Below are 22,415 nucleotides of genomic sequence, written 5' to 3'. Positions count from 1 at the left end.
GGGGATTTAAGGCCTTCGGTGCAGCACATGTGAACGGCATTACATGTTGGTTTCAATTAGTGTTATTACTACTGATGATTAAATAAGATCTATTTTAGGAAAGACAGGCCCCTAGTAGGCATTCAATGCACCACTCCCTCCAAGGCACCCTCAAGGCCTCAGCGTGAGCCCGTAACCTAGCATGGAATCAGGTGAACATTTGTGATCCGACATTTCCTGTCTCTTGCCAGCACCGGCACCGCAAGCTTGGCTTCTGCTTACAAAGGGCTGGGCTGTAGACTTCACATTTCAGTTTCCCTGCTGCAGGGGGCACAGTCACCCTCTCCTTTTACGGAAGAGTCTGAGCGAGGTTGCCGGCCTGTGTTCTCTAACAGAGAAATGTTTAGGGGACTGATAAGCCAGCCCTGCCTGGGTCAGATCCACCCAGGAAGAGAGAGGGTGTGCAGGCAAAAAGCACGTGTGTGTTTTAATTCCCAGAAAGTTTAACAGAGTCACACTGGAGCACAAGGGGACACAGAGAGCTCTCGAGAGCCTGTCTCTGCATCTCCTCGCCTCCTTGGCACAGTGCAAACGGCCAACAGGGTGGGCACTGCCCGTGATGAAAGTTGTCAACTTCACTCAGTAACACTCGGCAACAAGGGCTCTGCTTGATAAGGAAATGGCTAATTTTAAGCCAAGCTCAAATGCTGTAATGTGAATGGAAATAGCTGGGAAGAAACGGACTCTTTAAAAATTATCTGTTAAAAATGTTAAAGGTTTGGCTGTACCAAGGGTTGGCGTGGAGCCATGGGAACCTGTACAAACTTCTGACAGGAGTGGGAACTGGCATGACCACGGAGGACGGCAATCTGGCAAAATCTTGAAAACAGGAAGATGCATACACTCCTCTACCTAGTAATTCCAGCCCCTAGACACACAGCCCAGAGCCTATAGCAACCTGCATGTGCACGGAAGGATGACTGCAGCACTGTTTGTAATTCAAAAATCAGAAACCCAAATGCCTATCAAAAGAATAGGTAAATTAGTTTGGTGTATTCACACAATGTAAGAGCATAGAGCATTTTAAATTTATGAAACAGATGTATATGGATCAACATGGAAGAATTCCCAAATATACAACGTTGAGTTTAAAAAAGTAAGTTGCCAAAGTATACAAATAGGATAATACCATTTACAAAAGGTTAAAACCATATAAAGTAACACTACAACCGCCTATAGATACATGATATGTAATAAAAGTATAAAAACATGCAGGAAATGATAAACACCAAATTCAGGACAGAGGTCACCTCTGGAAGGAGACACGAATGAGACTGAAGATAGGCACAGAAGGGGTTTCAGTGTGTCTGCCATGTAATTGTAATCATGTCTGTTACTTCTCCCGCTGAATAATGGATACACAAGTGTTCATTATGTTAACTTCAAAATTTTTTATGTACCTCCAATAAAAAATTAACTCAGATGTACTGATTTGTAGGGGAGCAAGTTAAAATAGAGATTCCAAGTTAAATCATTAAAATCAACAAAGATGAGGTTTTCTCCTAGAAGAAAGAGGCAGGGAGAGTAAGAATAGCCCTCAGGATCATTCCAGATTCTCTAAGACCCTGAGAAAGTCACTTATCTCCTCTGAGCCTCCAGTGGCTGTTTCTAAATGGGGAATAAATCTCTTTGCCTTCTGTCTGCAGCACACAAGGCCAGCAGCAGGATGTCCAGGAGAGGAGCTGCAGGGGGAGGGAGCTGCCCTGGGGCACTCAGGGACAGCACTTCTAATACTTCCTGTCCTGACGACCTCACTGAAGTTGTTAAAAGATCAGATGAAATCATACACACACACACCTGCATGTAGTATGTTCGTGTGCATTGTCAGATATAGACAGACACATAGACATATACGTACGTATATACCTACCCACATAATTGATATCTGATACAGCACCCATAAGGGGTCTGAGAATGATCAGCAACAACAAACCATTAAAAAGAGAGAAAGCAAAGCTACATGTTGGTAACTATCCATTTGACTCTCCCTTACACACTAAGTGTACTATTTCCTCTTGTACATCTAAAGCCTGGCTTTAAGCAACTCCTAAGCTGGTGATTTCCCACCCAAAATCTGATCACTGGCCCCTACAGCTCTCAAAGCATTCCGCACTTTGCACTTACCATACGACAGCAAATAATTATTTACACTCCATGAGAACAGGAACTACTTCTACCAGGCTTATAGTTGTCACCCCAGCCTAGCACAATACGTTGCACATAATAAACGACTCAAACATTTTCTGAAGAAACAACTAAGTTCCCATGATCAGATTTGATTCTGAAGGTTCTCAAATCAATATGCAGGTGCCAGCTGTGTAGCCATGACTGCTTCCTGGACTCAGAGGTATGTGGCTGCCTCTCTATATCTCCCCAGGGCATCCTCAGGTGTGTTCAAAGCTGACTCCAGTGGCTAATTCCATCAGGCAGGAATCCCTGACTGCAGACACACATGGAGACAAATCCATCTTTTTAGGAGAGAGCTGCTCATGCCTTCTCCAGAAAACAGGAGGCGTGTGGGAGGACAGCGCAGCATGGCCAGATGTGAGAGTCCCGCATACCCACCCGCTTTCCCAGTTTATTTGCTCACGACAGTCCCAAATTATCAAACCAAATGAAGTGTTAGGGATTCTCCTGGGGGAGAACTCCAAGGAATATTCAAGGTAGAGGGGACAGGGATTATGAAATGAAGATTCACCTCGGAGTAAGGCTCTCACTGGATATTTGTATAACAGCAGATGGAAAGGTGCACGAGACACTTTCCATAATTTTCCAAAGCTCATCTCTCTCTCTCAACCCTGAGCAAAAAGGAAACGGGCAATTTTTTAAATATTTGCTTTTGCCACTAGGACACAAGCTCCAAGGAAACAGAACTTGGTAGCCTTTTAACTGCTAAGCATACTCTCCTCTACCTTGCTGGGCTGAGCAGTCGAGGACTCTGAAGGTTCAGCCATTGGACAAATCACACCTGTTGCTCACCTGCTTATGGGGATCCCTTAGTGTCATGAGGATCCCTCCTACAGAAAACCCACTGGCATGTGCTCACCATTCTGACAACCCTGGAGGAAAGGAAATCTAGTCTTTCTTTAGAGGCCAAGTTCTGACATTGCTAGACCCATCTTCCTTTCCTCAAGGAACAGAACACTACGCAATTCTTCACCCTCCTCCAGGCACCTAAGGGTTAACCTAAGTGGAAAGAACAGGCGAGGTAAGAGGCATGTTAAAAGTCACTTGGAGGTCAAAAGACCCAGGCTCTAGCTGTAGAATTAACAGATATCTGGGATTCTGATGAGTGGAATCTTTCACAAGTAACGTGTGCCTATTTTTCCTCCCAAAAGCACCAGAAGAGTGAAAGGGAAATCTATGTTTTGTATTTACTTCAGTCAATACCAGGGCATCCTTTTTACAGTACGCCATCAACCAACACTATGCGCCATCAACCAACACTATGCCAACACAGTCTGGAAAATGGGACTCCATGCTAGGAAGCCAGACTCTTGGCCTGTTTCAACCCAGGACATATTTATGAGGTTGAATTACTGAGGTGTCTCATAGGTAATGGGGAGAGAAATGATTCCCCTTCATGATCACTTCTGTGTCCTAAGCAACCCCACAAACCTCCTCTGGCACCATCCCCATCTTCCCCACTCCTATTCCCAGACCAGAGGGTTAGAAGGCAGACGAAGATTAATCGTCCGTCATCAAGAGGATGCAGAGCTGTGTCCAGAGCCCCAGAGGCTGCTTGGGCTAGAGGGCTGAATCATCATGGCTGCCCGCGCAGACAGGTTGGGGGGTGGGAGGGGCTGGCTTCAATGGGGCTTCATCAGGTCGAAGGCAGGGCCCAGTTTCCGCAGGAAGAACAGGGCTTGGAGTCCTACACCACCACCCATCCCTTCTCAGGGCAAGTAGTGGGTAGGAAGGGCTGATCTCTAATTCTAATAAGTCCTGAGTCCCAGGAGAGCAGATGCAGTCCCCTCGTATCTGCACAAGTAGGGGCCAGGAAAACAGACTAGGCCATCAGAACAAGTGCCTACTATGTGCTCAGGAGGCCTAGGAAGCTCCCTGAAGATCACACTCACAGATGGCAGTGCCATGCAGCCCATGATGCAGGCCAAGGTGACACCCTGCCAGGAATCCACACAGTCCTCTCACAGAAAGCAGCAGCAGAACTCCATGAAGTGCAAGAAAGCTATCTTGTTTTTAAGACTCTCCTTGACCTTGGACACTCTCCTGGCCTCAAGACCCTCCTCCAGCAAGGTTCTGAGCCCAGGGGATGGCGGGGAGGGAATTTCAGAATGCCAATCTCAGAGGAGAAAGGACTTGAGGATCAACTGATTCAGGAGCCACACACTCAAAAATGCCCACAGGAGCCTAGTGGATAGAATGTGACTCAGGCCACCATGAGGAATGGAGGGCTCTGGGGCCACGCTAGACACTGTGTGCCTGAAAAAACAGGTTCCACTAAGGGCAGTCCAAACCTTAACCCAACTTGGTCCCTGGCGACCACACAGATGGTAGTAGTGTGGGTGCTGGAGGCTTACAAGGTCATCCGGGTCCCCATCTCAGTGGTCTGTTGTCTCGAGCTACAGAGGGCATCACGTGCAAGGAGAAGGCAGTGAACTCATCCAGGCCTTAAACCCCCACTGTGAAATGGGAAGAACATCAGTCATATACAGTATTGAAGAAAATTCATGAAATGCACATGTTGGCATGCACAGCTCCCTGAGATCATGGCCAGAAGGAAGCTCCAGGGTGCTCCAAGGGAGTGAGCACCAGTTCCACAGTTTGACAACTCCAGAGTCACTGTCACTTGTAGCCATGAGGGACCATGGCAGATTCTCCGGCCTGTCTTCTACTACCCCACTCTGGTCTCCACTCAGCACAGGACCCAGGATCCAAGCAGCATCCTCAAGGCCTCTGTCTCAGCACCTCCCCCTCAGCTGACTTCCAGGAGGAGCCTCGGTCAAGTTCCCAGTGGAGGGAGGCGGAGACCTGGGTCCCGCCCTGGCTTTCCATCTAACTCCCCAGATGACCTTGATGAGGTCACTGTCCTCAGCAGGCCTATTTCCTATTGTGCCAGAGCAGGGGGTTGTCTTGGGTGGAGAGGAAGAGCACCAAACATCCTGTGGCTGCAGGTCTGTGGTTCCTAACTTTCACCTGTAGGTACCACTCCCTTGTTTGAACTCCAAAGTCAGGTTGACTTTGCTGGCCACCCCAGCTTACCCCAGCAATACTGTCACCCAGGCTGGGTATGGGTGGGTCAGGAGCCTGCGCCAGGGTTGGCACTGATAAAATGGGCGTCTTTCCCTGCAGCTTAGGTTGTTCCTCAAAAACTTAGTGCCAAACCTACCATAAGGGAGAGATACACCTTTAACACCTGCCAGCAGACAGTACTTTATGCCAGACAGAAGTCGAAGGCAGCAACACCTCAGGGTAGGGAGATGCATCCTTGTGCAAGTACACACATGCCACAAGCATACTTCCATCCGACTCAAGAGACCAGTTCCTTATTTGAGCTCCCAGGGCTGCCTGGAAATTACAGCTTAAGAGAGTGGTCACGTAGAGGAATAAAAAATTCCATTCAGACATACCGCCCCAGACCTAAGGCCTGTGAGCAAAGTTTCCGGTGGCCTCCGCGCCCCTCCCTGTTCCGGGACGCCATGCGGGTCACCCCGTCCTCAGATTAAGGAGCAGCCGCAAAAGCTGGGAGAGCTGGGGTGACAGGTTTCCCGGGCACCCGACGCCCTTCACCGGGAACCCCAAATATGGGATGCCTGGCCGCCAGCCAGCACCCCCGCCTGCTGCGCGCTCACCTCCCCAGCATCTCTGCGATCACTCCTCCACCCACAGCGCTTGGACCGTACCAAACAGGCCCTGTGGACCAGCCCACCAGTCCCCACACAGCCACCTCCCCGCATGGCCTGGAGGCCCATTTGACATCCATAGCCCATTTCAAGGACACTGCAGCAAGCAGCCCAGTCTCGGGGGTCTTCCCCTCCGAAAACACACACACACACACACACACACAATCCCGGGGAAAATCAAAGGGCTAAGCTTTCCCCACCGCCCTATAGTCCAACCAATGCTGGCCTGGGGGAGGCTGGGCGCGGGAGGATGGAAGCGACTGCGGCGGCGAGCGGATGCCGGAATGCAACGTTGCGGGCAGAGGGCTGGGCGGCGGCGGCGGCGGCGCCGGCGAGGGGCTCACCTTTTTGACTTGGTCATCTTTCAGCTCGGTGAAGTAATAGGCCAGAAGCTGCGCGGCGATCATGCTGGCGGTCGGGGGCGCGGGGCGGCAGGCGTAGGGCCGGCGTCTGTCCTCCGCAGCCTGGGCGAGCAGTGGTCCTCAGGCGGCTGCTCGGCGGCTCCTCCTCCTCCTCCGGCGGCTCCTCCCCCACGACCTGGGGCGCGGCGGCAGCTCGCGCGCTCCCAGTCTCCGCGCTCCCGTCCCCGGGAGGGTGACAGCCGCCAGCCGGCCCACCTCCTCGGCGCCCATTGGCTGCCTCGCGCCTCTGCAGCGCCGGGCGGTGGCGGTGGCGGCTGGGCCGGGGCGGGGGGGCTTGGCCGCCGCTCCAGCCAGCGCCGCAAAGGGGGCGGGCGAAGCCGCGAAATCCCCCACGGCCGGGCATCTCCCTGCACGTCCCCCACGTAGGAAGCCGGCGCGGGGGCGGGAGGTTCTGTCGCGCGCGCACCGTCACGCGTGGTGGCGCCCTGCTTGGGCGGGGAGGCGCGGGGCGCGCGAGGAGGCACAGCTGGGCCTGGCTTGCTGTTGAACTGGGCAGCCTAGAAGGGGCGGCCCCCTTCCTCGGAAACGAGGGCTCGCCCCCGGGAGTTCCGCGGAAGGGGAGACGCCGGGAAGTGGCTCGAAGAAGTGGGCGTGGAAAGCGAGCGGGGACTGTGCCGGCAGAAGCAAGATCCCGGAGGCTTCGCGGTCCTCGCACTGGGTCCCCTCACCAGCCAGCTTACGCGGGCCCAGGGGGCCGAGCGCGGGGCCCCACCTGGGTCCTCGCCGACAGGGCATCACCTCATTCCACCCCGCCCCCTTCGGCCCACCCATGCTGCGGCGCCTCCAGGCCTAATCTCCGACTGGCGGATTTGTATTGCTAAACCAAGAGCGACGCCCCACAGCGCCCGCCCCTGAGTCACCGGTTCTTGCAGCCCTCGCGAAGGGCGCACGCCAGCTGGGCGGGACTTGAGCCGCAGTCCCCAGCCTGGCCCCATCCTTCGGGCTTCCTCTTTCTTTTGGGCACTCAAGCTCGCTGGAGTCTGATGAACAGTTTAGGTGCCCTTTCTAGGTGCCACCTTTTTCACTTCCCGAAGGAAGTTTGTCGAGCTGAGAGGAATCCCTAGGAAACCGTTCGTCTTTAAAAGCGGAAGGGGAAGTGCGGAATCATATTTATGCTGCTACTAAGACTGATGGCAACCATAAGATTCTTAGATTAATTGCTTCTGTGTGCCAAACACCACCAGGAGCTTTACTACCTTACAAGAGGACGCATAATACATTTCAAAATACAAAGAAGTGGTTATTACTCTGATTCAACAGGTAAGCACATGAAGACTTACCGAAGCCATGTGTCTTGCTATACAACCAGAAAGTTGTAGATCCAGGATTAGACCTTGGATCTGTGTGTTTTCAAAGCCAGTGCTCACCCCTGGGGTTTGCTGTCCTTCAAGTTGTATATAGCCCCTCTGTCTAAATAGTCCATGATCCTGAAACCAAAGCTGCACCATGTGGTACCCTGAGATGGCCAGAGTTCAATCCCTCTACCCTAGCCTTGGATACTGGGGACCACTGACCAGGCAGAAGAAAGGTACAGTGGAATCAGGAGGGGATGGTTTAGGTCCAGAAAACCCCTCAAGAACCTCAGGGGTGTGACTTTTGCTATCAACTGAAGAGGACCTCAGTTGCGGCCCTTGAGACCAGAGCCCCCACCCGTTGGTTTTATGGCTGTGGCATCCTGAATCACCTCTTTGACCCTGCTTCCCTATCTATGACATGGAGATACTAATGCCCACCCACCTCCCTTGGTTGCTGTGAAACACTACAAATAAAATACCTACTTATGCTAATACACTTAATAAATGGTAGGTATTATCATAAGATTGACTGGGAAGCTGATGAGGTTTACACTTCAGGGCTTCTCGCTTGCATTCCCCAGATTCTGGGCCCTGAGAAGGCCTAGCAATTTTATATTTGCTGTTTTGAATTATTTCCCAAAGAGGTTCCCCCAAATTATTTAAGCTTCAAGTCGCACAGAACCTGGATCTGCCCCCAGATAGTATCATCATAAACCAGGAACAGAGAGGTTTTCTGGCATCCATCAAACACACTACCTACAAGGCCATAAAGCAAAATTGGGTGAATGGGAACGATTTGGTTGTTCTCAAGTGTCATTTGAGTCCTGCAGATGTGATTCTGCCAGACTTGCAAGGATCAAGAGCTGTGCTTTGTTAGTTGCTCTGTCTCCCACACTCAGCACAGGGCCTGACACTTGAAGGCGGACTTAGCCCAGTGCAGTGATCAGGAGCATATATACCCCTTAACCCAGGCCCGGCTAGCATCATCACCAAGCCCCCATTATGACTGAGATACATTATCTGAGCTGGAGCCAGGGGAGAAGCTTACACTACCAATAGCAAGGCTACCCTGAGATGTTCTGTTTGCAGGCAAGGAGGCTGCCAATGCTTTCTCTTTCCTGGCCTTTGAGGAATTGTTTCTCAAGGTGACTCACTCCTCCCCACCTATTGAACGCAGCCATGCCCCAAAGCCTAAGTATCTCTAGGCCTGCCCCGCTGCATCCTCCCAACCCTCAGTCCTCATCAGCCCATGCCAGAAATATTACAACAGTCCTAGCTGTCCTTCCTGATTCCTGGCTTCCTGCCATCCAAGTCATTCTGAGGCCCCGGCCACATTATTCCTGCTAAAAAGCAGCCTGATTACATCATAACCCTGCCCCGAATCCCTTGATAGCCCCCTCCTTCCTGATGAAGCTAGTTTAAACATCTCTGCCTGGTGTCTGAGGCATTCTGTAATCCGTCTCCATTCTTCCCCACTTATCTCCTCCTCTACAGCGAGGCCACTGCCCACTGTCCTTCACCCACACCAAGTCCATCCTGTTTGAGCTCATATTTCCTTGCTTGCTCATCCCTCTCTACTCGCCTCCTCCTGACCAGAGTCCCTCTCGCCGAAGGCCCAGCTCTCTTGCCCTCCCCATAACGCCCTCCCTGACCATGGCTACTCACTCAAATGACACTTGAGAACAACCAAATTGTTCCCATTCACCCAATTTTGCTTTATGGCCATGTAGGTAGTGTGTCTGATGGATGTCAGAAAACCTGTCTGTTCCTGGTTCATAATGATACTATCTGGGGGGAGTCTCCCAGGCCTCAGCCGCTCCGAAGAACAAACTCGGACTGTGCTCAGAGTCCATCTAGATCTAGAACAAGACTCTTCTTTACAGACTAGGAAGCTGAGAGGCAGCCTGTGGGCCATCTTGCCGAGTGTCCGGCTGTGGTGGAATTTGGGATTCAGACCCAGTTCTAATGCCCACCCAGTGCTCTGTCCATCCTTCCCCACCACCTCGCCGCAGCCTGGGTCTCAGATAAGTAACACTGAGTCATGACAGTCTGCCTGATATTGACTGTCTTCTAGGGGGCGGCCTTATCTGCCCCAATCAGACAGCTTTCTGAGGCCAGAGCCCATGCTGTGTCCCCCACTGGGCTCAGAACTGGGCCTCATCCCCTCTCTGTCATGCCAGTTATCACCCCTTGCACTTCTTTATTATTCCACCTCTTCTGTGCTGTCATGTAGCTCGTGGACCCCAGCCAAGCCCCTCTGCTGATTACTCCCTGGACCCTAAGGAAGAGCAGCAAAGACCTGGACCATGGGAAGTCTAGTTCCACAGGTCTCCGTGCATCTTCTCGATGGTCCACCACTATCCCAGAAGTCCCCTGGGTTTCTCTGTTCATTAACTGGGCTTCCTTGTGTGCAAGTTTGGCTGGGGGTGGAAGGTCAGACAGTGCCTGGCTGCCAACCCACCAAACACACCTGCTGGTAAGAGAATGCAGGCTACAGCTAAGTCAGAATGTAACAATTCACGTGGGACCCAAGGCATTAGGAATGTTAATCCAAAATTTCTCTGCAGTGGATCAAAGCTGTACCCCAGCATCTGGCAGCACACTTGTAACAGCTGTGCTTGCATAATGTTGACCGTTTACAGAGTAGTTTCTCATTTATTGCCTCATTTCTCCTGATAACGGGCTGGTGAGGCTAGAAGGGCAAATATCATTATCCCCACTTAATCAATCAGTGAGGGTTGTGGAGTTTCTAGAGCTTGTTTAAGATCTTAAAGAGAAAGTGAATAAGAAAAATTAAGGCCAGTGCCCACACCAGGGCAGTATCTTGGCATCCTGACACAGTGGGGGGCCCTGTGGTGCACAGCACATTCTGAAAAGAAGAACCAGGAAAGGAGCATGACCCAGCATTTCTACTATTTAGATTTTTGACTTTCAACTTGGCTGCACAAAAGAATCACCCAGAGAGCTTTTACAAATGTTGATGCCCAGGCCCCAGCCCTGGAGGTGATGGCTGAGTTGATCTGGAATGTAGTACAAACATCCTTTTAAAAGTTCCCCAGCAGGTTTGGGGTATAGCTCAGTGGTAGAGCATACACTTAGCACGCGTGAGGTTCTGGGTTCAATTCCCAGTACCTCTATTTAAAAAAAAAGTTCCCCAGGTGAGTCCTGTATATAACCAGGAATGAGAATGACTGATTTAGACCCTGACTTTCTACGGTAGTATTTTTAGCAGTCTCTTTTTGATGCTGCCAGTGGTGGTTCCTTCAGGGTCCTAGTGGCTCTGCAGATCCAGAGCACACTGGGATGGAAGTTCATTGTGACTTTCTCATCAGCTTTGCAGACAGTTCTGCTTCCTGCGTGAGAAGGCTGGTAAGGAGTGGCTGAGGTTATAAAATCACATTCTCAGCCTGCCTCCGTCCTTCTCTCATTTGCCCAAAGTTCTGCCCTCCAAAAGCATCATAACCAAGGTTATAAACTGGCAACCACCTGGCTAAAACATCCTATTTGGCTCACCTAATGTTTTATAAATATGAGCTAACACTTGAAAATTGGGAGATTTCATTTTAAAATCCAAGTTTCTGGCACCTAAGGTCTAGCCACCCAGGGCCCATGTTATCACGGGCAACAATCAGCTAACAGTGAGCACCACTGCCCCCTTCGAACAAGGCAGGGGTGCTGCAGCTCGCCCCAGGCCCCACCCAGCCCACCTGGTCACTGGTGCACATGGCTGTAGGTATTTAAACTTTCAACTGGTAATTGGAATTTACAGGCCGGAGGCCTCAGGTATCAGGGCTGGAACTGAGATGAGGCAAGAGAGGCTTTGCACGCATATCTTGCACCTGAGGCACCTCTCTTGCTTCACCCAAGTCCCAATCCTCTCAGGTATCATTAAAGTCCCTGCCTGCCTGCCCCTTGCTCAACCCTGACCTATTTACCTGGCTCAGAAAGGGCCTGACCCACCCCGCCCGCCCCACCACCACCACCAAGAGACACCTTGCTCAGTCTCTTCTCAAGAAGGATTCTGTTCCCCTTTGGGGATGACAGCCCCTCAGGGAAGCCAAGGAAAGCCTGGTCCAACCCTGTCACTTCCTGGACATCTCATCCTCACTCCATTGCCTCTGAACCTGACAAGCCTCCTGTGCAAAAAGAATAATGCTTGGAAGAAGAAGGGTTAACCAGACTGCTGAGGCCTGCCTGGCTTCAGCCCTGCTCCTTATCTGAGGCCAGCTATTTCCCCAAAGAAAACCAGTATCTTGTTGGAACAGAGCAATCTTAAATCACTCTACTGGTTACCCTGAGTTTCCTAGGATAGTTCTCCCCAGTGCCCACACACATCTGTCCTCACCAGTCCAACCAAAGGTCCTCAGTGCTGCCCCTTAGTATCGGCTCCAAAACAGAGAGAGAAATACTCACGTAGGAGAGTCCAGGTCAGTACCTCGGTGGGGCTCCTAGGCTGCGGGATTTCACAGACCAGCAAATTAAATATACAAACAAAACCTAGGCACTGACTTTTCATTTTGCTAAGAGAGGATTTTTTTAATCATAATTTCCATCTCCTGCCACCATAATTTCCTAAAGGAAAAGATGTTTAACCCAGAGAAGCAAAAATAAGAGTAGCTTTTTAAACTAAATACCTTTGGTTTTATAATCATAGTAGTACTTAGGTAGAACTTAGTACATACCAGGTATTGTTCTAAATTCTTAACTTATATTAGCCTGCGTGACCCACGGAACAACCCAATGAGGTAAATACTAATTTTATCCCCATTTTATAGATGAGAGCACTGAGTCACAAGGAGATTAAGTGACTTCTCCAAAGTCACATGGCTACTGATGGAAGAGCTAGGATCTGAGCCCAGGTAGTCAGGCTCAGGATTACCCTGCTGCTCTGACAAGGTGGGATATTCATTAACCATGTTGTCCTTATTTCCAGATGGGTCAAAGGACCTGAGTTTGGGAACTTCTCCCCTAATGTACCAAGCTATTCTTGGTTAACTTGTAAAACATGGCATGTGGATCCTGGCCCTGCAGAGCCCTCCTGTAAAGGGCATTCTCAAACCAAGTGGTGAGGCCAGTCCCCATAACAGAGTGGGGAGCTATAAGGGATGGAAGCACTTGCCCTTCCCAGTGGGTGGGGGTGGGGGCGTCTAGTTTGGTCAGTTCACCTGAGCTGGCTGAGTGTTCCCACCACTTTCAGTCTTCTGTGGCGCCAGGCCAGTATGCCCTACTCCAAGAATCACTCTCAAGGGCACCAGCCCCCACCTCTCACTTGAGCTCCAGACCCATATTTCCAATTGCCTGTAAACATCAACTCCTAGATCCTATGGGCACCTGAAATTCAATTTGTTCCCCATCACAGTCATTTCTTCTTCAATTTACTTTCTTCTCGATTCCCCGACTTGTCATTTATTCACTCAACAAATATTTGAGAAGCACTTAATGTGCCCAGCACTTCCTAGTTCACTGGAAATGTGCAGGTAAGCAAGACAGAGTCCCTGCCCACATTCTGTAGGGAGAGACAGACAGTAAACAAATCACAAATTAAATGTACCTTACGTCGGATGCTAGGAGGAAAAATACAGCAGCGTGTAGGCAACACGGCTACACCCTACAACTGCCATTTCCCCTTTGTCCTAATTAATAAATACTCTAAGTTTAAACTGAATCTGGGCCCCCCAGAATAAAGACTAGCCTTCCCTGCAATTATGTGGCCGTGGGACCAAGTTCTGGCCAGAGAGTGAAGCCGGGTACCCCTAAAACCGAGTTCCCCTGCAGAGTTTATTATTAACTTTTCTACCCAAACTTTATTCTCTTTCTTGTCCTGTACCTGTTCCCCTAAGGATTGAGGAATATAAAGAAAAGAGGGGACTGAAACTGAGCAGGACCCTGCAGGGCTTTCCCAGACACAAGCCCCTGCATGTTCCCCCTCCTTGTTTGGCCATCCCTGAGCTCCAGAGAGCAGACTCAGGCAGCTAATGATTAGAACTACAGTCTCCTGAAGGGACACAGATCACGATCTGAGGCAAATGCGTATCTTTGAGTGGTTCTGCAGAAACTACCAGAGGAGGACAGTAACTACATGCTGACCACTCGGGCATGTGCACATAGACTCTAGACTGGTTGGAACCAGAAGGCTGATGAATACAATTCCTGAAACGTCACCCTGTTACTTCACCACCAACCAATCAGAAGAATGTCCAGTAGTTGATCACACACCCAGCAACTGTCACCCCTAATGTTCAAAAACCCTTGATAGAAAGCCACTGGGGAGCTCAGGTCTTCTGAGCATGGGCTGCTCCTTGGTGCCCCACAGTAAACGCTGTACTTCATTCACTACAACCCAGTGTCAGTATTAGCGAGGGGGGCAGGAGGGCCCAAGTACGATTCGGTAACAAGAGGAAAGTGACAGTGTCTTATGGTAGCTTCCGGGAGCCATCCCTAAGATTGTGCAGCTTTCCCTCTGCCATTCCTCCTCCCTCCCTCCTGCTGCATGAAGTATAGACGATGGGCTGGCGATCCAGGAACCGTCTTGTTTATGAGATAACCTTGGGAATGGCAGCCACACAAAACCACAGAATAAACTAGAAAGAGCCTGCATCCCTGTCACCAAGGTGCTCTATATCAGCCCCACATTGACTACCTCCAGATTTCTACAGCCTGAGAGAAAAATGAAATTCCAATGTGTTAACCCAAGTGCTGTTTTGAGGTTTTCCATTACTACCAGCCAACTGTAATCCTAACTGAGCATATAAGTATCATTTCAGATAGGATGGATAGGGGAGGCCTCTCTGAGGATGTGACATTTAAGCAGAAACCAGAAAAAAAGGAAGGAGCATGCCATGCCCATGTCTCCTCTTCTCTCCTGGGAAAAGAGTATTCCAGGCAGACCCATCTCCCTGCACCCAAGCTAGAAACCTGACCATCTTTGAGCTCTCCCCCCAAATGCCCCACATCTACTCTGTCACCAAACATATATAGGTATCTATACCTGTATATGCCTTGAGAGCAAACACAACAGAACAAATTAAACTCTCTTGAATCAGTCCTCTCCTGCCCATTTGTTCTGCTAGAACAGGACTATAGTGGTTGAATGGTGCACCCGCCCCCTCACTGAAAGATATGTCCTAACCCCGACAACCTGTGAATGTGACCTAATTTGGAAAAAGGGTCTTCTTATGTAATCTCAAGATCCTTAACTTAGATAAGATCATCCTGGATTACTGGTGGGCCCTAAATCCAAGGACTGTCCTGATTAAGAGGCAGAAGAGAAGACATAGGGAAGGAAAAGGAAAATGCAGAGTGAAGACAGACAGAGATTAGAGAGGGGTTTGCAGCCACAAGTCAAGGAATGCCTGGAGCCCCCAGGAGTGCAAGAAGTTCCCTAGTGCCTGTGGCAGGAGCACGGCCCTGCTGACACCTTGGTTTTAGACTTCTGGCCTTCAGAACTGTAAGATATCATATTTCTGTTATTTTAAGCCACCACATTTGCGGTAATTTGTTATGGTGGCCCTAGGAAACTAATACAAAAATAGCACAGTATCTACTCTCTCCTCACCCCAGGCTACAGAGCTTGTAATAAAAATGTTTTGCTCATACATCAAATAATATATCCCAATATCTCAATAATATGTATATTTATTTACAACTATCAATGCATACTACTGTACTAATATGTTAGGTTTGTTATAAAACACACCTAAATGTCTATGTTAGACATGAAAACGGATGAGATAGATAGGAATGTAAAATGATACAATTACTTTGGAACTGTTTGGCTGTTTCTAACGAAATTCAGTATATGCCTACCCCATGACCCAGGAATTCCATTCCTGGGTATTTATCCAAAAGAAATGAAAGCATATGTTCCTACAAAGCTTTGTACACAAATGTTCATAGCACTTTATTAGCAATAGCCAAAACTAGAAACAACCCAAATGTCCACAAGCAAGTGAGTGGATAAACAAACTGTCGTATATCCATACTTCATACTTCTCAGCTATGAAAAAAGGAATGCTTTTTAAGGGGTAAAAATTTAATGCGATAAAATTCACACACCATATAATTCACCTAAAGTGTGCAATTCAATGATATTTACTACAATCGCAGAGTTGTGAGGTACTCACCACAATCAATTTTAGAATATTTTCATCATCCCAAACAGAAACCCCATACCCATCAGCTGCCACTTCTCACCCAAACTCCCACACACCCCAGCCCTGGGCAACCACTGCTCTATTTTCTGTCTCTACAGGTTTGCATATTCTGCACACTTCACATAAATGGAATGATACAATCTGTGATCTTTGGTGACTGGCTTCTTTCATTTAGCATAATGTTTCTAGGGCTCACTCATGTTGTAGTACATACTTCAGTCTTTTTTATTTCTGAGTAATATTTCATTGTGTGGATATATCACAGTTTGCTTATTCAGTTATAAGTTGATAGACACCTGGTTGTTTCCACTTTGGGGGTTCTTTTGGTATTGTATTAGTTTACGAGGCTTGCCATAATGAAATACCACAGACTAGATGGCTTAAGCAACAGATTTTTTTTTTAATTTAAATATAATTCTTGTATTTGTTAGTTTCCATCTCAAGTGAGGAAGAGAAACACAGCTCCTGGTCTTGGGTGCAAGGCTGGTTTCCCTTAAGCTATATCAGGAGTGTTCACTTAATGAGCCACAAAGTCACTTTACCAAAAGGTGGCCCTAGGCCTATTCAGTTGCCATATTGACTAAAAGTTTTTTGGGTTTTTGGTGTTTTTTTAAAGCAATAGAAATTTATTTTCTTACAATTCTGGAGGCTAGAAGTTCAAGATCTTGCCACTGCCAGACAGAACACAATTTAATCTCATGACACCTCAGCCTAAAGATCTTTTAGACCCTGTCGAGAGGGTTGCCTAACCAGACATCCAATGTCAGCCCTACCCAACTTCATCAGCCTGCCCTCCTGTCTTCCTCACTGGCATCACACCAGTCAGCCTCTCCAGGCTGCTTCCTCCCTTCCTCCCTCCCTTCCTCCCTTCCTCTCTCTCTCTCTTTCTTTCTTTCTTTCTTCTTCTTTCTTTCTAATTGAAGTATAGTTAGTTACAATGTGTCAATTTCTAGTGTACAGCATAATGTCCCAGCCTTGCATATATATACATATATTTGTTTTCATATTCTTTTGCATTAAAGATCATTACAAGATATTGAATATAGTTCCCTGGGTATACAGAGAAATTTGATTTTTTTAAACATTTTTTTATTGAGTTATAGTCATTTTACAATGTTGTGTCAAGAGAAATTTGATTTTTATCTATTTTTATATGTAGTGGTTATCTCCAGGTTTCTTTCCATCCTTCACAGGCTTTGCTCTCTCTGCTTAGAAAGTCCTTCCTGGCCTTATAAAGTCCTTCTTCAACCAAGAGCCTCAGCAAATCTCACCTCTTCTATCCAAACTTCCTTCTCACCCCAGACAGAGCTGATTCCTCTCTCATCTGGCTCTTAAGGCACATGTCACCCTAAGTTGTAACTTTTTTCTTTTTTGCATATTGAGCTTCACTTCTCAGCTGTAAGTCCTCAGAGGCTGGAGACCCTTATTCTTTTTTGAAAGATCAAGAATATCGCTGTTCAATCAGTGGGATGAGGATCAGGGCAGAGGTAGCTGTGAATGCAGACTCAGCCTTGAGCCTCACCTGGGACCAGATAATGGACCCAGATGCAGAAGTCAAAAGTTACTGTACTTTTCTCCCAGCAAGTTGGCTCTTAAAGAGCATGAAGCAACCCACCTAAGCTCCACTCTCCTGCAATTTTAAAGACACAGTAAAGTACCAGCTTAGGGAATGGGAGGGAGGGTGGGGGGGGGGGCATCACAAATTCTGTTTTGGAACTATATGGGAAATGCCATTAGGAAGATCTGAAACTTGTCCATGTTCCAGTGCAGAAGGGATGGGCGCCGAGTTCCTGGCATGCCTGTTCCTGCACGTTGGAAAAGACATTCCCTCTCCCAGAGTCTCTCCCGCATGCCACGCAGCTGCAAGGCAGGAGGGCCCTGTGTTTAGCTCTGACACCTTGCATTTTGCTTCCAAGAAAGGTCTAAGAAGGGAGCCTGGTAACAAAGGCCCCTCAGAAAGTCCCTGCCCTGTAGTGGTGGCTGGGCCCAGCAGGAGCAGTTAGGGGTAAGTCCTCACCCCAGGAACCCACTGCAGGGCTGCTTGGCTCACTAACACCATGATCAGAATTCCCAAAGAGAATCGCCACACAATATGTCTCTTTTACAGAAAATGTTACAGAAGGAAATGGAAAGAACATTTAGGTTTCTTACCTTACTTTCAGTAAGCGGGGGCTGGATTGGCTTTTCAGCTGCTATACCCTTAAAGACAGACAAGACAAAATAAGGTGTTATAAAAGCATCTTAGCAACTTGCATTCACAACATATTGGTGCTTATAATTAACCAATAACACTCAGAAAGTAAAAGTAATTACAGGTGACCTTGAAATAGCTAACCAAATTTTACCATGATTAATGATCCTCTGGATGAAATGCACAGAGCTCAGAAATGTCTGATCCTCAAATTTATTCACATCAACATTTATTAGGTGCTTACGAATGTGCCAGGCACTGTGCCAGGAGGTAGAGATTCAAAGATGAAAAACAACAGTGGCTCTGTCCTCAGGGAGCCCACAGTCCACCAGAGAAAACAGATGTGTCAATCAACAACGAAAGCGCAGCGCTGGCCAAGCCGCTGCAGAGGCATGTAGGGTTGCTGTGGGAGCACAGGGGTCTGTCCTTGCTGAACAACTGGCCCTACTTTGTCCCCAAGACTGTAGAATGAAGTGCTTCCCAGATGAGCATGGAAGGAACCGTCCTCGGTTAGCATCCCACCCTTCCATAACCCTCTGACAACTTCCCATGCCTCACAGGTCTTGGGAGCAGCTACCAATCAAGAGAGAGACCCACGTGGATTTCTTCATGATGGCAGCTGAAGGGATAAGGTGGGTGTACTAAATTGTTTGCAAGAAACAGCCACCACAGTTCACCTCTCGGCTCTGTACCCATGCTCTCATGTCTCTTCCCACAGTGACTCTGGGATGGGCTGTGTGACTTGCTTTGGCCAGTAGGACAGTAGCAACATGACGCAAGCGGTGGCTTGAAAAGCGCTTGTGCTGGAGCTTGCCCTCTCTTGCTGCTCCTAGGACCCGTTCTCGGTGGGTGTGAAGGAAGGGAACTCAGAGCGACAGAGTGCAAGAGGAAAGCCCACGCTACAAGGAGGGTGAATGAGGTCTCTAGAAGGTGGCATAGCAGCCCAGAGACATGCAGCCAGTCCCTGTAAGAATCCTGGGTAACCCATGCATCCTCCCTGTTGGGCAGTCACTACTATTCAGTACGTCTTGTCTTGCCTCACATAGAGCAGATGCTCAATACATGTTTGCTGTTCATGAACTTAAGAGCCATGCCCTCTTCTAAGCAGGCCCCAAATCAAAGACGCCCCATAGAAATCATGGTCCTAGGGAAGCTAGGAAAGCAAGAAAAGGCATCAAGTAACGAGGACAATCCAGGCGAGTTTTCCACATGCCCAAGGCTCAAACAGTCTAGGTCTTACACTGATACCAATGAAAGCAAACTTCTTGCTTAAAGTGCTCTAACGAAACCTCAGTGGCAGGTCTACATGAGAATCTGGAGTAGGGCACAGTGAAAAATGCTGTCTGGGTAACCCACAGCGAAAAAAAATGTGACAATGAATATATATATGTTCATGTATAACTGAAAAATTGTGCTCTACACTGGAATTTGACACAACATTGTAAAATGACTATAACTCAATAAAAAAAACTGTTAAAAAAAGATGCTGCCTGGGACTTGGAATAGCCTGGGAGACCAGGAGAAAGAAACTGAACGGACCATATAATTTTGGGTCCTTCCTTAGATTCAGAGTAGCAATTCAACATCCAGAGCACACCATTTCTAAGCTTGGAACAACTTGAAATATAACTGTCCTAAGGAAGTTACAGTCAGAGTGGCAAGCTTTGCCCTGAGCCTTGAGTTTGACGGAGGGAGAAAGAGCACAGGCTTGGAGTCAGACATCTGAGTTTCTGTCCTGGATCTGCCACTGACCAGCTGTGCAAAATTAGGCAAGTAATTTAACCTCACGAAGCCTCAGTTTCCTCATCTGTAAAATCGGAATGATACCTACTTTGTTGGGCCTTTGTGAAAATTAAAGGAGACAATGTAAAGGGCAGGGGCCAGCACAGGGCACTGCTCATGAAGTGTTAGCAGCAGCAGGAAAGATCATGGACTTATACGGAGGCAAAGGGCAACGGTTCCAGCTTACCCCTGCTGCTTGAGATTTCCAACTTCTTGGTTTTCAGCTTGTGTCTGAGACCCAAAGTCGGTGTTCCTCTCTCTGGACCCCCAGGTAAAACAGAGGACCAGCCCTAGACCCACAGATTGACCCTAAACTCCAAGTGCCAGTGCCCAAGCCTGCTGACTGCCACGTGGCGCCTGTGACACTGGCTGCTTTGTGCCACCTCTCCGAGGCTGGTGGCCTGTTTTAAATGCTCAGTGGCATTCTGCCTGGGGCTGGCAAAGCTGGGCAGGGGCACAGGAAGGGGACAGTGGGGACCAAGAGAGATGGCAATGACATTCCAGACAAACCTCCTAGTTCGGAGGGACTCCTCCTTCCCCAGAGCTGGCAAAACTTGTCTCACCATGGTTGTGGAATAAAGGAGGAAAAGAGAAGGGTGAGGCGTCAGAGGTTCAGGACCCACAGAAAGTCCCACTATATCCAAATAGGTGCCTTGGATTCTGCAAGAGAGACTAAGATTGAGCTTCCACTTGGGTGTTAGAAACAGGATTGAATCCAGTTCTCTCAGTGGCCTGGGGGCAGGAAGAATGTGTCTGGGCTGCACTTTGCAAAGCCCTTCTCAGAGATGATGAAAGGGGCATCTTAAACCCTGCAGGACTGAGGGGAAGTTGCACACCTCACTGCACCCCCTCCCAGAGCCCAGGCCTCTCACCTGGAGGTCAGCGCAGATCCTCCTTGAGCTTGCACTCCCTCCCCACTTTTAGATGCTTTTTGGCAACTAATTTGAGATCCAAGAACTGACCTGGGGAGAGTCTTCACAAAGCCAACAAGCCAGGCCACAGCAGTGACTGAGATGCTGTTCTGAGAGAGTTTCTATCCCCAGGGCACTGGCCCTGCATTTGTTATTGGGCTTAAACCCCACTGGGCCTCAATTTCCCAAACTGTAAAAAGGGAGCAATTGTAGTCTTTGCTCCAGGGGGGCCATCTGCAGCACAGGTTAATTTAAAATGAGCCAGCTACTCAGAAGAATATAACTTATCCTGTAAACATTTTCCAGGGTGTGTTTCAGCATCCAGGGGAGAAGCAAAGCTCTCCGTAAGAGGCAAGAATGGATTTCTGCTTTTACCTGGCAACGTAAAATCTGGCCAAGGGCGGCTTCACTTCGAGAGAAAAAGCCACGCTCCCGTTTTCATCACACATTCATGATTTTGCAGCATGACTGTCTAAGAAGTGATCAACCAGAGGCGTTACATGAATGATCTTCTGGGCTCCTGTTGGTCAGGATCTGTCAGGCCCAGGTGACAATTAAACTGCACAGAGAGTTCGTTGCTGGATCTGATGGGCTCCTGTCTTGTTTCATAACAGGTCCCTGCAGTGCTATTGGTCTGGGGCTTTCCTCCTAAAAAATGGACCCTCACTTAACACCTGCCAGGGAGAGTGGGCTGAGTGGGCAGTGGTGCACGTGACCATGTGAAGTCAGAGAAAAGCTAGAAGAGATCTTACCCATCCTCGCTGGCAGTTCTGCCCCATGGTGGGAGGACAGCGGCTATGCCCGGGGCCTTTCTTCTCTTCTGACCTCAGCAGCAGGGGCTGGGATGCCTGGAGAAAAGCAGAACCCAAAGGAGGCCACATCAGGGCCTCGTTCCTGTCCTCATCAGCTGGGAGGCTAAAGATCCAGATACTGAGGACCAGGGGCAGAGTGCAGGCCCCTGTTTCCAGAAGGATCTGTAATCCCAAGTAAAATATCATAAGGTTTCTGGCAGGATATTATTCCTGGAACCTAGTCTGCAGGTGGTGCCTCCTCTGCTTACAAAGAGGTCTGAAATATGCTGCTTTGGGGAGGAAATCAAATAGGAATGGAAAGTAGCCAAGACAATTAAAAGGTCAAAATTTCAGAAGTGTGATTTTTGTCACAGTGTCACTCTTTCCCCTGTCTAATTTAAACAGGTTAGGGAGTATCTCTGGGTAAAAGTTACTTTTCTCATTATAAAAGCAATGCACACGCATCACAAAAAAATGTTAGAAAATACAGGCAAGTAGTTTAAAACATTTAAATCAGCTTTACTCCTACAGAAATAAGCTCTATTAACATGTTGGTATCTACCCTTCCCTATATTTTTCTCCAGATAACTACATACCAATAACAACACAAAAATGGAACCCTGGTATAATTTTAGAAACTACTTTTTTCCATGGGATAATATATTATGAAAATCTTTTCATGCCGATTAATCAAGAGCTCATTTTTTATTGGTTATACTGGGAAGAGAGCTTATAATTCATATACAGAAAGGCTAACTCAAGAACCCCTAGTCAATAAATGTCAAATAGCCTAAGTCAGAATTCATAGCAATTTTATTAAGTCTCTACCATATCGTGAACAGCTTACAAATATTATGTGATTTGCCTAACGATTAGTGTGCTGCAGCAAATCCAAAAGCCTCCCTACGATTTGAGGCCTTTTCAGTTCTAAGAGGATGAGCCAAGAATCCAGGCTTCCAAACACTGG

At 48.4% G+C, this 22,415-nt stretch overlaps 1 protein-coding gene and 1 long non-coding RNA gene across 2 annotated transcripts in view; one reads left to right on the top strand and one right to left on the bottom strand.

The window, feature by feature from the left end:
- Positions 1–6,444, bottom strand: part of HK1 (hexokinase 1) — a 64,849-nt gene extending 58,405 nt beyond the window's left edge. The window contains exon 1 of the mRNA XM_074374119.1: positions 6,248–6,444. Coding sequence (XP_074230220.1) covers positions 6,248–6,310 — 63 coding nt within the window. The 5' untranslated portion in view covers positions 6,311–6,444. The remainder of the gene's footprint in view (positions 1–6,247) is intronic.
- A 209-nt stretch (positions 6,445–6,653) lies between these two features.
- LOC105066354 (uncharacterized) lies at positions 6,654–21,416 on the top strand. Its single transcript, XR_835040.3, has 3 exons — positions 6,654–7,585; positions 18,525–18,596; positions 20,964–21,416. It is a non-coding gene; the product is annotated as an uncharacterized LOC105066354 (long non-coding RNA).
- The last annotated feature ends 999 nt before the right edge of the window (positions 21,417–22,415 follow it).

This window comes from Camelus bactrianus, chromosome 11 (assembly GCF_048773025.1).
Source record: "Camelus bactrianus isolate YW-2024 breed Bactrian camel chromosome 11, ASM4877302v1, whole genome shotgun sequence".
NCBI lineage: Eukaryota > Metazoa > Chordata > Mammalia > Artiodactyla > Camelidae > Camelus > Camelus bactrianus.
This window is presented reverse-complemented; position numbering and strand designations above follow the sequence as displayed.